Here is a 14774-nt window from a genome sequence, read left to right on the forward strand (position 1 = left end):
CGTCACAAACAGGTGTTCTCACAGCTGGGGTTATGCACTGGGGTGGCACCTGTGTGAAAGCAGGGAGGAGACTCAATGCCATGCAAGGCTGGAGCAAAGGGAAGGGTGGGGCCAGCAGGAAACCAGGAGCCGAAAGAAATCTGAACTTGAACACACCACGGAGGGAGGCCCTCTGGGGAGTGGCCTGACCAGGCTGAGTGGCAGGAGAGAGAAGGCTCTGGAGGGGGACTGAGGGCACGAGGAGGGGGAGGGAGGGCAGGGACGCACAGTGGCATGGCGGGGCGGAGGAGGCGAATTGGATGAGTGCGCTGTGGGGCGCAAGGGCTGTGAGTATCCGGAAATGGGTGGGCACATCAGAGCCCCGCCGAGGCGCAGGCGGAGCGGTTCAGGAGCCCAAAGCCCAGGGAGGCTTTCCAGCGCAGCGCGTGGGAAGCAGGTTGCTTTCGGAAAGTGAATCTGGAAGTCCGTCAGGGGTGGGGGAGCTGGGGCTGGCAGAGAGGTCCCATCAAGGCTCAGTGTCAGAGTGTGGGCTGGAAAAGGAAAAGAGAAGACGAGAAAAGAGCAAGACTCCCGAGGGGAGAGTCAGCAGAAGTTGATTAGCTGGATGTGACCGCGAGGGTGAAGGAGGGAGAGGCCCTGGAACGGAGAACAGAGGTGGGGCCCAGTCTGAAGAGGAAGGTGGGGAGGCTGGTGGTGTTGGGGGAACGTTGTGTATTTTCTGCGGTCCTTGTCCCCGCTGCAACAAAGACTTGAAGGGCAGAGACACAGTAATGAAGCAGAGTAAAAGTTTTATTTAAAGTTACTTAGAAAGCGCGGGCAACCTCAGAGAGAGGAGGGCACTGAAAGGTTGGGGGTTCCCCCTTTTAAGGATTTTTCAGGAATGTTAAAAAGGGCTAGGGGTGAGGGCTTGTTATGTGGTCTCACGTATCTTTGATGAGACATTAAGTTTCTTTTCAGTCCTCTAGGTAATTCTGCAAAATTAACTTAGCACAAGAAATTTGCTGCTTTGGTCCCCTCCCAGGAGAGCAGCTTCCTGGTTTGGGAGCGTAACCAGTCAAGACTGCCTGTCCTGCTCCCAAGGTGGGCTGAGTTATTGGCTGTTATGTTAAGAAACCAATTTTTTGACTTCTTGGGTTTTAAAATGCAATCTTATCTTTCAGATGGAGTTTTTTCTGTTTTTACTTGTTGTTTGTGACAGTGCAAAGGGTCACTCTGGCTATGCCAGGGACACCACAGGGTCACAGCCAGAGGCCAAAAGCTGGGGAGAGGGGCAGAAAGATCAGGAACCCATCCTGGAGCTTTCAAGTAATTAACGTATTTTTTAAGGATCCCAGATCCTGGGAAATACACAGGAATGAGGAGTGACTTCAGTGGGCAATACTCCATTCCTTCCTTGAGCCAGTGAGTCAATGTGTGGACCGCACTTAGAACCGTGTGCCCCATACATGTTGACTCTTGTTATGGCTATTGTTATTCTGTGCTATACACTGTGCTAGGTGCTGCAGAAGTGCTGATCAACCAGGCAAGAACGCTCCTAAGCCTCAGGGAGCTTAGTGTGGGAGACACAAAATACCCAGCATGATGAATGCCTCAACTTAAGAGGTCTGGGAGGCCTTCCTGGAGGAAGGGGCTCCTAAGCTGATACCTGAAGGTCAATGAGGGGCCAACCAGGTAAAGACAAGTACCATCAGGAGAGAGTGTGCCAGGGAAAGGGAACAACCATGCACGTGCAAAGATCTCAGGGGGTTCAGCTGACCATCACTAGAATGTGGTGGTGCTGATTATTACTGATGTATGGCAATTGTGCTGTTAACTAATTACTCTCTATTAGTATCTAAAAATATATGATTTTGAGCAGGTGCCTCCCTCTCCTTTTGAAAAAAGGATTCAGTTCCCTTTCTATCAGATCATGGCCCTTCCAATTCTAGGTCCCAGGTCACACACACACACACACACACACACACACCACCCCTATTGACAGCTGCCGTAAGCTCTAACAAAACTGGGCCTGTGACTAAGGCTGTGCACTCAGATCTGCAATTGGGGGACAGAGTCACAGAAGAAGGCTGTGGGACTGTCTGTGGGAGCCACAGACCCTGGCTCTGAGTACTATAGCCACAGTGACCAGCCTGGTGGGAGACTCACCTTGGTGGGAGACACACTAGAGTCCAGGATGGTTGGAGTGTCCCACAGCTCTATCGACTTCATCTTGGTGAAGTAGAGATTGAAGGTAAAGGTGAGGTCCCTTGGAAGACAGTGGGATCCTGGGAAACCTCCCTGGTTGAGTTTTTTTTCAGACAGGGTAAGAGCCTTCAGGAAATCCCTGGGTATTGAGTCCCTGGGTCCCATCAGAGTACCCAGGGATGGGGTGGAGGGCTGCATCCAGCCTCTTCTGAGTACCCAGAGGCAGGCACTGCCATTCAGAGGTCTGGGCCAGGCTGAGGCGAAGAGTGCTGAGCTGGTGTAGATCCTGAGTATGATCCCCTTTGTCCCCTATATTGGACCCCCCCAAGGCCTGGGGTCACGCCTCTCAAACCATGGATAAACTTTAATGGATCCTATCCCCTTCTCCCGGTGTTTGTATTCCACACCTGATTGTCACAGCGATGTCCCTCATTTTCTTGTGGGAAACCAACTGACCATAAATGTAAGGGTTTATTCTTAGTTCTGCTCCATTGATTTGTATGTCTGTTCTAAAACTCTAGGGTCACATTGTGTTGATTACTGTAACTTTGTAATAATTGAATGAACTTTAAATGATGTATGTGGAGGGCTGGCTAGGTCGGGAAGACGCTGGAAAGGACCTGCAGTTCTGAGGGGTGCGTGCGGAGGTGGCTGGCGTCCTCGGACCTGCCCCCAGGGCTGAGCCGTCAGCCTCTTCGCGGCTCCCCTGCAGCGGCCTCCTGGGGTTGCCCCTGGGTGCAGCCCTGGAAGCTCCAGGCTTTGGTCTCTGGGCAGCCCTGGCCTCCCGCACCACTCCGCGGGGAGTTGCACTCTCTTTTTCACACGTTTTCTCCCTCCGGCTCCTGGGGACTTAGAAACCGGAGCGGGAAAATCCACTGGCGCGAAAGTAGGCCTGCGGGCTATGCAAATTACATGCTAACGACACGCAAATAGAGCCGCCGAGCCGGCCCCGCAGCCCGCCGGACTTCCCGGACCGCGCCGGCGGCTCGGAGGGCTGGGCCTGGCTGAGATGGGGTGCGGGCCCTGCCCACGCCTCCCCCTCCTCGGCTCCTCGGAGGCGGGCCCGCCCCTCGGGGGCCGAGGATCTGGGCCGGTGCCCGCGGCCCGCCCCGGCGTCCGGCCGCCTCCACCGCGGGCGGGCTTGGCGGGAGTGGGGCGCCACTGCGCCGGGCGTGCGAGCCGGTGAGCGGGCCCCTGGGTCCGCAAGCCCCGGGCGTCCTCCCGCCGGGCGACAGAGCCGTCGCAGGCCCGCCCGCCGTGGGCCTCCCGGGCCTTCGCGCCCGTGACCGGCTCTGGGTGAGCATCCATAAAGTCCTTCTGGCCTATTCCTGGGCCTCCCCAGCTCGGGGTGGTGGGGACACCCCCCGCCCCGCCCGCCGGATGGGGTTCTCCGGAGTGACCCTGCCCTCCACGACCTGCGGAGGGAATACTGGGAGAGGCTCGGGCACCACCCAAGGCCTGGTCTGAAATCTCCACGGGCAGTCTGGGCACCCCAGAAGCCCCATCCAGAGGAGAGCCATCCTGGAGACGGTGGGAAAGCCGGGTAGACACTGGCGGACAGGCTGAGAACAGGTCCTGAAGGCCCTGTTGCCTGTCCCACCCCCCTGTGGTCAGCTGGCCCTGCGGGAAATGTAGGGGTATGTTTTGGGGCAGAGAAGGGAGGAGGGTGACCAAATCCTCTGATAGATCTCTGGAACCCCCTCCTTCCTTCCGGGGCCTCTGGGAACTTGTGAGGGGTTTGGGAACTTGTGAGCCCCAGGCTCAGGATGGCTCTCACAGTACCCCTACAGCCCTGCGTCCTGGACTCCAGGCCAGGAAGCCTGCCGGACTCAGGGTCTGGGGAGACAGGGGTCTTCCGGAGCTGCTCATCCTTTCAGGGCTCTGGGGGTGGTTCACCCTTTTCCTCTTACCGTCTCCCACCTTGGGAGAGGAAGTGGCCCCTCCACTCTGGACACCAGCCCCCTGACCCCAAACCCCTGCATGAGAGTGTGGGCTCTCTGCTGCGGCCCTGCCTGCGAGCTCAGGGGGGCAGGGAAGGGATTCTGAGGGCCTAGTGGGGTCCTTGTCAGGAGATGGAAACTCCTAACAACAGACCAGGGGCTCGTTGCAATGGAGGACAAGGAATGTCATCTGCACTTGTGCCCTGCCCACAGCCCAGCTTCCTGACACTTGGGCATGAAGGTGGTCTCACTCTGGGCTGGGGGAGCCTGAGAGCTGGGGTAGGCAGCTCCCATGGAAGTCTGCTCACCTGCAGCCCTATGAGGTGAGAATGAAGTGTCCGCAGCCATGTCTTCCTGCCCTGACCATGCACCAGACTCAGGGTTCCCAGTACAGAGGAAAAGCTGCTTCCTGCTGGGGCAGAGGCGGAGCCAGAACCCCCAGTCCCCTCTTGCTGGCTGTGCTGAGTCTTCTGGAATGGACCTGCCTGCCCAGAAGCCAGGTCACCCTTGGTCCTAGACCTGCCTGCTCCTGGGGGAGCACAGGTGGGTCACAATATCCTCTGTGTTCAGCCGAGGCCGGGTGGAAGGTGTGTACGGGTCCTTGCTCACAGTGTAGATGGGATAAGGGGCAGGGGCATCAGCGATGACAAGGGAATGATCCAGTCCAATGTGGGTCAACTATTCAGGAGAGAAACAGAGGAGGGGGACCAGCCCAGCCTGGGGAGGGTGACGGGGGGCAAGGAGCACTCCTAGGAGTGCTGCCAGGCTGAACCTTGAAGGATCAACCAGACTAATTTCTGGTAAGAATTTTGGGAACTCGGCAGCCAAGTTTCTGAGGAGGGGCCAGCTTGCTGGGGGAGGGGGCTGGAGGGCCAACTGGGCATAAAATCTATGTGTGACCTGGGAGTTGCTGGGGGTATGCGAGGGGATGGCCGCCTCACAGAGGGCCCAGTGTGCAGGGGAGCTCCCAGAGGGAGGCCAGGGGCCCTCGGACCAGGAGGCAGGGCTCACAGCGTGCAGAGAGATAGCAAAGGTGCTTAGGGTTTCCGGGGCTGATTGTCCCAGGAGCCCGGGAGGGAGGAAATCTGTAAGAGCCAGCCCTGGCCCCAACAACAGGTTTGGAGGGAGTGTGGATCCAGGGTGAAGGTCAGAGACCTGGACAAAGTCCTCAAAGAGGCTTCCCAGAGAATTATCTGCCGAGAAGGGCGCCGAAGAGAGCTCTCCATAGAAGGTCAGGACAAGGATGAGCAGAAAGGGACCAGAGCTGGGGAGCGGATGAGCTGGGCCCGGCCTCCAGGCTCCAGGTGCCACCTCTTGGTCAGCATGCTGCTCTGAAGAGAAACTGTCAGGGTTTGGGGCTGGGGGAGGAGGGGTGAGCAGCAGAGAAGGGAGGGGCGGGAGGAAGCTGGCAGCAGAGAAAGGCTGGTGGCCCTTCTGGGAAGAAGAGGGAAAAGTGGCAGGTCCAGGAGGACCGAGGGGCCAGGATGTGTCAGGGAGGAGGGGTGACTGTGGAGAAGGCTGTGGACGCTTGCCCTTCAGGCCAGCACAGAGAAGATCAGGCGGCACGGGTGGCCTTTCCATCTGCTGAGGAAACAAATCCTGAAAGGGGCGAGAGCCAGTTTTCTGGGGAGCCCTTATCTGAGGTTTGCCCCAAGACCGGAGCTGGGCCAGGGCCATCGATCTGGGCTGAGAGATATCTAGGACCTGTGTCACATGCAGGACCCAGAGGGCAGGAGTGCTCCCAGCCCCCACATGGGGCTCAAGGCCACACACACACACACACACACACACACCCCTTAAGGCTGGGATGAATGGGGTGCTCACCTTAGCAGTGTCCTCGGGGAGGGAGGAGGCTTTGTGCCCAGAGAAGAGAGAGGTGCACAAGCAGGAGGCAGTTCAGGGTGGATCTAGCTTCCTGCTAGTTTACAGCTCCTGGCCCTGGGGGTAAGGTGTGGGGTGCCGGGCTTGGCAGGAAGAGGGGTTTCATATTTCTGATGTTTCCCAAGTTTCCATGGATCTTCCCAGGACCTGGGGCCAAAAGGAGGGAGCGGTAGCTTATGGGAACAGTAGCTTATGGGTTCCTTTGGCTTCACCGAGTCCTGCGGCAGCCTGGAGCCCGGTGCGGTGCCGGTGAGGTCCGAGGTGGAGGAGACCCGGGAGCAGGAGGACAGCCAGGACAGAGGGGACTGGAAACGGGCCCTGCGTTTGGGGAGCTGGCCTTGGGGCTCTGGCCTGGTTTGTGGCAGCTTCTGTGATGACAGGTAGTGGCTGGGTGGGGGCAAGGACCTGAGATAGGACTGAGCCAGAGGCATGAGGGTGTGTGTGTGTGTGTGTGTGTGTGTGTCTGTCTGCAGTGTATGACTGTTTTTGTGTGTCTGTGTAACATGTGTCTGTGTGCATTTGTTTGTGTCTCTGGGCTTGTCTGCTTGTGTCTATGTGTATGTCCCTGTATATGTCCATGTGTGTCCATATGTGTGATTGTGTGTGTGTTTGTGTGTTTCCAGACTCTTCCGTGTGGGTGTGTGTCTGCCTGTAAGCCTGTGTGCCTTTGTGGCTGTGTGTGTCCCCATCTGTCTGTGGGAATGTGTGTGTCTCCATGTATGTCTGTGTTAGGGCATGTCTGTCTCTGCTTGTTTGTGTGAGTGTGCATCTTGGTACATGTCTCCTTGTGACTGTGTATGTGTTGTGTGTGTGTTCATGTGTGATGGGTGCTCAGAGAAGCCCTTGCAGGTGGTGGATCATTACTCAGCACAAGTTCTTTGTAAAAGGGGCATCGGAGGGGGATTTCGGATGAGATCTGGCCTTCTCCTTGAAAACCACCTGCTTGGTGCCCTTGTGAAGCCCTTTTGTGAACATTCCTTGGCTGCACCCAGCCCCAGCTTGCTCACCTCGGCCTTCGCAATAGCACTGACAGTGAGCCCAGCTATTAAGGTGGCATTGCGAAAGTCTGTGTTTGTGTGCAGGAAGCCTGGATATGAATATTTGAAAACGGATGGTGTGTGTGCTTATGGCGGCTCTGGGACCACGCTGGCTCTGGAGGCCTGTTCCATTCTACAAGCAGCTGCTGAGTGCTTACTGCGCATAGGGGCCCAAGGCTCGTCCTACCTCCTGAACACCAAATGGCGTAACAACTAGAAAGAATTCCACCCACCTACTGTGCCCCTCTGATTGCTCCCCTGCCTGCCCCTCCTGCCAGGCTGGGTGAAAGGAGATGCCAAGGCCAACGTGTGGGCCTCAGGCCACCTCCCAGGGGCGGTGCCCTTCTGTGATCCCTGGTGCTGGGACAAGAAGGGACAGTCTCAGCCATCCAGGGAAGCCAGCAGGTGGACCAGGCTGGCAGCTCCATTCTGTCCCCTCTTCAGGTGGCCCAGGCAGTGGAAACAGCCGTGAAGCCGTGACAAACAGCATTCAAGGCAGAGGATGCCCCAGATCCGGGAGCGCACAGAGGGCTGCTGGGCCTGGGTGGTACTGGTGGCCTCCCTGGTGACCCAAGGCCTCACCCTGGGCTTCCCCACATGCGCTGGCATCTTCTTCACCGAACTGCAGCATGAGTTCCAGGCCAGCAACAGTGAGACCTCCTGGTTCCCCTCCATCCTGACAGCCATGCTCCATGCAGGGGGTGAGCAGACTGGGGAGGGGGAGGGATGAAGAAGAGCCTGGGGTCCGGGAGGAAGCCACAGCCTCCCTGGCCTCCTGGTACCTCTTTCTGAGGCCATGGGCTTTGCCTCTCAGTGTGAATTCCTAAGATTTCACCTGATTTCAGCATGGCCAGGCCCCCACCCCCACAACCCCTGCTGGAATCCCACTGGGCTGGGCAGGCTGAGGTGACAAGGAGGGTGGAGAGGCACTCAAGATGCAAAGTCAGTCTTCGCAGTGTGGCTCCTGGCCCCTGGAGGATGGCTCCAGACTGTGGGGGTGCCTGGGCGATGTCTCTGAATCTCAGCCTCTTTCTGTGCAGTATGAAGGTAACACGCAGCATCCTACTCTCCTCTCACCGGGGATCACAGGGAAGCTCACATGAGACACCCCAGCAGGTGCTAAGTGCTAGGGAAATGTAAGCCTAGTACTAGCAATTATTATTACTTGGAGACCCTCATGCAGGGGGCGTCAGAACAGGAAAGGGGAATAGAGGAAGACATCAGGAGCAAGATGGGGTCAGGACAGAAGCCTATCCCCCACCAGGAAGCAGCATGAGTGGTTGGCAAGGGCTGGGGAGGCGGAGGGAAGGCAGGCCCTCCTTCATTTCCTGGTTGGCTCCTCCAGGAATGTGACCCCCTCACCCTGACCCCAGCCCAGGGGGAAGGGCTCTATAGTAGCCTTGGCTAGGGCCTGCCCCCTGTTCCTGGGAGCTCTCCTCAAGGGAAGTGCCTGTCAACTGGCGTCAGATCTCACGTCAGGCCCCACAGGGCTCTCCCCATGCACGTATTTGCTTGCCTCAGATGACCCCATCTTCCTGCCTACCTCCTGCCACTCCCTCCACCTGGCACCAGCAGTCTGCTTATTATTCCAGGTCCCAACCTCCAATTTGGTGGGAGGTCAGACTGGGATAGATGACACCCTTGCTGGGATGATTCCTGAACCTACCACCTGGACATGGGCTCAGGGCAAAGGGAAAGGCCAGGCCTAGCCCAGACCACATGGCTCTTTCGCCTACAAAGCTGGGGCAGAAGTGGGAATCTCAGATGTTTCCTTCTAAGCAGCCCGAGAGAGGTTTGGGCCAAGGGCTGGGAACCAGGTATCCAGTGGGGAACCCCACTCCCCAGACAGCTGTAGACTCACCACCCTGTGGCGGGCACACCACCATCCCAGTGGGCCTGCTGGAACTCCTGTCTGTCTGTTGGTCTCTCTTACACACACACACACCTTTAGGTTACGCTCATTCAGAGTATTGTAGAAATTTTTAACTTGAAAGTACTCCTGATCCCAGGCGTTTCAGAGATGCGGGAAGCAAGCACAAAATGCAAGGGCTGCACAAAGTTGCAGAGTGAGTTAGGGGCAGGGGCAGGGGCAGTGCCTCTGCCTCCCAGCGCCCCCACCCCAGCACCCTGCGCTCTCAGCTTAGCTGCTGATGTCCCAGCCCCCGCCCCAACTCCACGACTCAGGGCTTTCCCCAATGTCACCTTTCCTAAGTCAGGCCGAAGCTTGGGAGTGGGGAGGACGTGGGGGTTTGGTGGTCATTCCAAAGCCTCACCTCTCTACAGCTGCCTCCGCTTAATTATCCGTGAGGACAGGCTGCTCACTTCCTCTGTCACAGCCACACTCATACTGGCTAACACCTACACAGCCCCTCTCCACCCCAAACACAAACACACACTTTCCCTGTCCCTTTGCGCACTGCGAGAGTAGCTCTGAAGATACTGGGGGCAAGGAACTTGGTGAATGGGGCCCTGCCAGCTGCCGGGGGCAGCCGGCCAGGACTGGCTCATTTCTACTCTGGGTCTGGGCTAGTGAGAACACAGGTCAGGGTAGGGGTGGGGTGGAGGAGGGCCCTCTCCACCGGGAGACAAACATCTGGGTGCAAGACTGGGGGCTGGAAGTGATGGGGAGGGGAGATGGTACAGAGCGCTCCACAGGCCAGTGCAAGAGGGTACAGAGTGGCCCAGGGCCCCAGGACAGGCTGTCCACTGTAGACAGGTCGGATGGTGGTGGGAGGACTGTGGCCCAACTTTTGGAAGGTCCGGGAAAGAAGAGCAGGGGCTGGAAATGCTCACCGTGATTTAGATGCCCTGGGACCCTCGCCTACCAAGACAGACCCCCAGCGAGGGCTGCCCACCTAGGTCATGAGCCAGTCCTCTTTCACCTGTATAGAAGAGGCTTCATGTCAGTGCAGCCAAGGGCCTCAGTCTGTCCTTCTGGGGATTCTTTCAGTGTCAAACTGAACAATACAGGCCCTGCCCTTACACCTTACCCAGTCTGACCCCCCATTATGTAGGGGAAGAAACTGAGACACAGAGAGGGATGGGCCTTGCTGGGACCCATAACCAGTCTGTGGCAGGGTGGGGATCAGAATCCAGGCTTGAGGGCTCCAGGGATCCTGCCCTTTAAGCCACCTGGCCTGGTGGAAGCCCCTCCTCCCTGCTTCACTCTCCCCCTCCCTGCAGACCTCAGTCAGCTGCCACCTGCTGGCTGGCCCCTTATCCCTGCCCCTCCCTGTCTCCTCCCCACAGGACCCCTGTGCAGCGTGCTGGTGGGACGCTTTGGCTGCAGAGTGACGGTAATGCTGGGGGGCGTGCTGGCCAGCCTGGGCATGGTGGCCAGCTCCTTCTGCTACACCCTTAGTCAGTTCTACCTCACAGCAGGATTCATCACAGGTGACTGTCATTCCATTTCACGAATATCTGGGCACGTACTAGAAAGTGCCAGGCACAAGTGAACAGAGCAGGAAAAGCTTCTAATCTCTCGGGCTACTTACAGTTACATAAGATAAATAAGAAAGATTATTTCTGATCATGACAAGCCCATGAGAAGACAGGACAGCTGATGTGATAGTGTCCCGGCTTGGGGTGGGAGTGGGCAGAGAGTCAACAAGGAAGGACGTAGGCATAGAATATCTAGAACTTAGAAGATAAAGCAGGGTTGGGGTAGGTTGCTATTTTCAACAGGGACTTCAAGGAAGGCCTTGCAGAGACAGTAACACTTGGGCAGACAGCGAATGGAGGTGAGGCAGTCAGCCACCAGGCCTTCCCGGGAAGAGCATTCCAGGCAGTGGGAACAGCAAGTGCAAAGGACCAGAGGTGCTCCCAGGGCATTGAGGTGGCCAGTGGGATAGAGGGGCGTGAACAGGGGGGTCAAACAGGGCGGGCAGAGGGCAGATGGGGGCTTAGTTCCTAAAAGGCTTTGTAGTAAGATGGGAAGTCATTTGAGGGTTTTGGGCAGAGTGGCAAGCGATGTCATCCAACCACTCCTTGTAGGGCACTACTCCCACTGCAGTCGAGAACGTGCTGCAGGGGGGTTAAACCAGGGGCAGGAGAAGAGGTAGGGGCATGGGCTTAACCCAGGTGGTTATACCTTAAGCCAGGTAGTATAGTGGAGGAGAAGAGAAGTAGTTAGGGTCAGGATTGCACGTGAGGTGCGGAGAAGAGTCAAAGATCACACGCGTTTCCAGAGCCAAGGGTAACACCAAATTTTTTGCCTGGTGTGCAGGAGGACGAAGAACTCAGATTTGGAGTATCCGGTCTGGAGTTCAGGGAACAAGCCCTGAGCTGGAGTGGGCAGCTGGCGAATCATGAGATAGCTGGTATTCAAGTCTTGGGATGTTGCCCTGCTGGCACTAAGGGAATGAGGGTGGACAACTGAGGCCTAAGAACTGAGCTGCAGGACACTCCAGTGTGTAGCAGTCTGCGCAGGAAGAGGTGACAGAGGTGGGGAAGGAGAACAGGGGAGTGGGGCTTCCTGAGGAAGCAAGTGGAGAAAGTGTGCAAGGAGGAGGGAGTGATTAGCTGGAGTAGGGACCAGGCTCAGATGCTTGATTTGGCAACACAGAGATTGGTGACCTTGGTAAGAAAAACTCCAGAGCAAAATCTCTGATTGGAATAGGTTCGAAAGAGAACAGGACGGAAACTGGAGACAGTGCAGATAAACAATATTTCCAAGAAATTTTGGTGTAAGGGGAGCAGAGAAATGAGCCAGTACCCAGGAGAGGCTGTGAGGCCAAAAGAGGGTTTTGCTTTGTTTTTTAATGAGAGAAATAACAATGAAGGAGAATGATATAGCAAAGAGGGAAAATGGATGATGCAGAGACAGGGAAATTATTGGAGGGATGTGCTTGTCTGATTGTGTCCTTGACAATGCAGGCTACCGCGTTGTCACAGGAGGCCGGCTGGCAGGGGAGTGATGTCAGGGTACATGGAGGAAAGAGGCCCGGTGACTATTTGGAGGGCAGGAGAATAAGTAGACAAGGGAACCGTAGGGGCATCACTGGTGGCTGGAGGGCCCACCTGAGGCTGGTCGTCATGGAGGGCTGAGCTTTCTCTGCAGCATGCTCAGCTGTGCGGGGGCAGGCACGGAGTCGGTGGGAGGTGGCATCTGAGCTGAGTCAGGGGACGGAAGTCTGGGGGAAGCATATTCCAGGCAGAGGGAATGGCAACTGCAAACGTCCTGATGTAGGGAGCAGGTTGTTGTCCAGAGGAAGGGAAAGAAGCTGGTGTGACTTGATTCTGGTGAGTGACAGGGAGAGTGGCCCTATATGGCACCCAAGAGGTGACCAGAAGCCAGACTGTGCAGGGCCTTCCAGGACATGGTAAATACGTTGGATGTTTTCTGGGCATGATGGGAAGTCTTCAGAAGGTGTTAAGCAGGAGAGAGACCGAACCTAATTTAGATTTTTAAAGATCCCCCTGAAATGTTTTGCCAAAGGGGATGGGTGTGCCCCTGGCAGCCTTAGGAGGGCAGATGTGAGGGACAAGACACTTCTAGGCAGGTGGCAAGCTGGCTGAGGCCATCTTAAATCCCTGGGGACCTGGAATTGCATCTGGGGTAGGATGGAAGGAGGGCCAACGTGGCACATTACCCCATGACCTCACTCTAGGTGTGGGAGGCAGGCCCCAGAACACCCTCACGCTGTCTCCCCTCTCCCTCTGCAGGCCTGGGTTTGTGCTTCAGCTTCCAGGCAACCATCACGGTGCTGGGTTTTTACTTCAGCCGCCGGCAGGCGCTGGCCAATGCGCTGGCCTCGGTGGGAGTTTCCCTGGGCATCACACTCTGGCCGCTGCTCTCCCGCTATCTCCTGGAGGACCTGGGCTGGAGGGGCACCTTCCTTGTCTTCGGCGGGGTTTTTCTCCACTGCTGTGTCAGCGGGGCCATCCTGAGGCCTGTAGCTACCAGCTTGGCTCCTGAGACCATAGAAGGCCCACTTCCACCTTCCAAGACACTTGCGCCCGGCTGCCTGACAGCGTGTGGTCGAACCATCCGGAGCTACCTGGCCTTCGACATCCTGTGGCACAATGCAGGCTACCGCGTGTACACGCTGGGTGTCATGTGGATGGTCCTGGGTCTCGTCCTGCCACATGTCTTCCTAGTGCCATACGCCTTGTGGCACGGGGTGGATGAGCACAGGGCGGCCCTGCTTGTCTCCATCATCGGCTTTAGCAACATCTTCCTGCGGCCCATGGCTGGGCTGGTGGCAGGCAGGCAGAACTTTGCTGGCTACCGCAAATACCTGTTCAGCCTGGCAACCCTGCTCAGCGGGCTCGCCAGCCTGGTGTGTGCGGCATCAGCTGACTTCCGGGTGCTGGTGGTTTACTGCCTGGTATCTAGTGTGTCCACGAGTGGCATTGGTGCCCTCCTCTTTCAGGTCCTCATGGACATTGTCCCCATGGACCGGTTCTCCAGTGCCCTGGGCCTCTTCACCATCCTAGAGAGCATCTCCATTCTCATCTCCCCGCCACTGGCTGGTGAGGCCCTGGAAGGGAGTTGGGAAGCCAGGTGTTCAAGGGCATGGCCTGGGCAGGCAGGGGCTGGGGCTGGGGCACGGGGAACAGTCTGGACAAACAGTCTCCCCTAGTGGAGGGGAGGCCTGGTAGCTCTGGGAAGTGGTCTAACTTATTCTCTGTCCCTCAGGGTTCGTTCTGGACACCACCACCAACTTTAGCTATCTTTTCTACATGTCAAGCTTCTTCCTCATCTCAGCTGCCCTCTTCATGGGTGGTAGCTTCTATGCCCTGCAGAAGAAGGAGAAGAAAGGCAGAGAGGTGAAGGCCGAAGGAACCATCCCAGAGGTGGCCCCAGAGCGGAACCTCATCGTAGAGGGCACAGATGGTTCTGAGAAGCGACCGTGCACTGAGATCGTGTACGTGACCAGCGTCTGACCCCTGGGATCATATGTGTGACCACAGCCTCAGCCCAGGAATGGGATGCCCAGCGACTTTGCCAGGGGCTGGGGTGAAGGACTGCCCAGAGCCAAAGACCATCCAGGCTCTGTACTTTGGGACACAGTCAGGAGTGGGGACCTTGAAGGCTGGCCTCCAAAGACTCAGGTTTCCTTCTAATTAGCAGAATCCAGGAGCAGGTCCTCCTGAATTTTCCCCTTGGGTAGCAGAGTACCTGGGGCCCAGGAAGGTGGGTCTGAGGCCTGCCTCAGGCCTGTCACAGCCAGCTTAGCTCAGCTGGCTGTCCACTACTGCTGCTACAACTCAACACACTGGACCCTCGAGTTCAGCCTGGGTGCTCCAATATGATCTTTGCCCTCCAGCCTCCAGACAGTTCCAGAGAGCTCAGCACTGCTCTAAGACCCTCTTGGAACTTAGCCCTTGCCCTGATGCCCCAGTGACCCAGCCCTTGCCTGATGGCTGCCCCCAACACAAGTTGCAAGGCCCCATACTGATTGGAACCTTGGCAAGAAGGGCACTGGGAGAGAATGTGCTATGGCCCGCAGTGGTGAAGGGCCAGGTGAGAAGTTGGCCTGGATGCAGGATTCGGACAGATTAAATGTGGGGTGGAGTACCTGCTCTGGCTCTGTGCAAAGAAGGGAGCTCCTGGCTTGGGTCCTAGAAGCAGTGAAGTCTGAGGGGTCCCCTACACTCTCAGCAGGGCCTGCTACAGGGTCACCTTCCTTCACCCTACCGGTAACATGGCCAGGAAGATTTGTGCTGGGGTGGGGCTTGACTAATCAGGGGAAGGGGAAGGGTTGCTGGGCAGGGCCCATGGACCCCT

General features: G+C 57.1%; 1 protein-coding gene across 10 annotated transcripts; it reads left to right on the forward strand.

Moving 5' to 3' along the window:
* The first annotated feature begins 256 nt into the window (after window positions 1-256).
* On the forward strand, window positions 257-14566 carry SLC16A5 (solute carrier family 16 member 5). Of its 10 annotated transcripts, XM_036997526.2 has the most exons (6): window positions 3274-3480; window positions 4499-4667; window positions 7487-7743; window positions 10292-10435; window positions 12707-13516; window positions 13683-14566. In XM_036997526.2, exons 3-6 carry the CDS (start codon window positions 7545-7547, stop codon window positions 13928-13930), a joined length of 1401 nt encoding a protein of 466 aa, XP_036853421.1. In that variant the 5' UTR covers window positions 3274-3480; window positions 4499-4667; window positions 7487-7544; the 3' UTR covers window positions 13931-14566. The 10 variants fall into 10 exon arrangements, with proteins under 10 accessions (XP_017501653.1, XP_036853423.1, XP_036853421.1 ...); XM_017646164.3 differs by lacking the exons at window positions 3274-3480; window positions 4499-4667 and adding an exon at window positions 257-326; XM_036997528.2 differs by lacking the exon at window positions 4499-4667 and having other exon boundaries at window positions 3261-3480; window positions 7487-7692.
* Window positions 14567-14774: the final 208 nt, after the last annotated feature.

Source organism: Manis javanica, chromosome 4 (genome assembly GCF_040802235.1).
Source record: "Manis javanica isolate MJ-LG chromosome 4, MJ_LKY, whole genome shotgun sequence".
Taxonomy (NCBI): domain Eukaryota; kingdom Metazoa; phylum Chordata; class Mammalia; order Pholidota; family Manidae; genus Manis; species Manis javanica.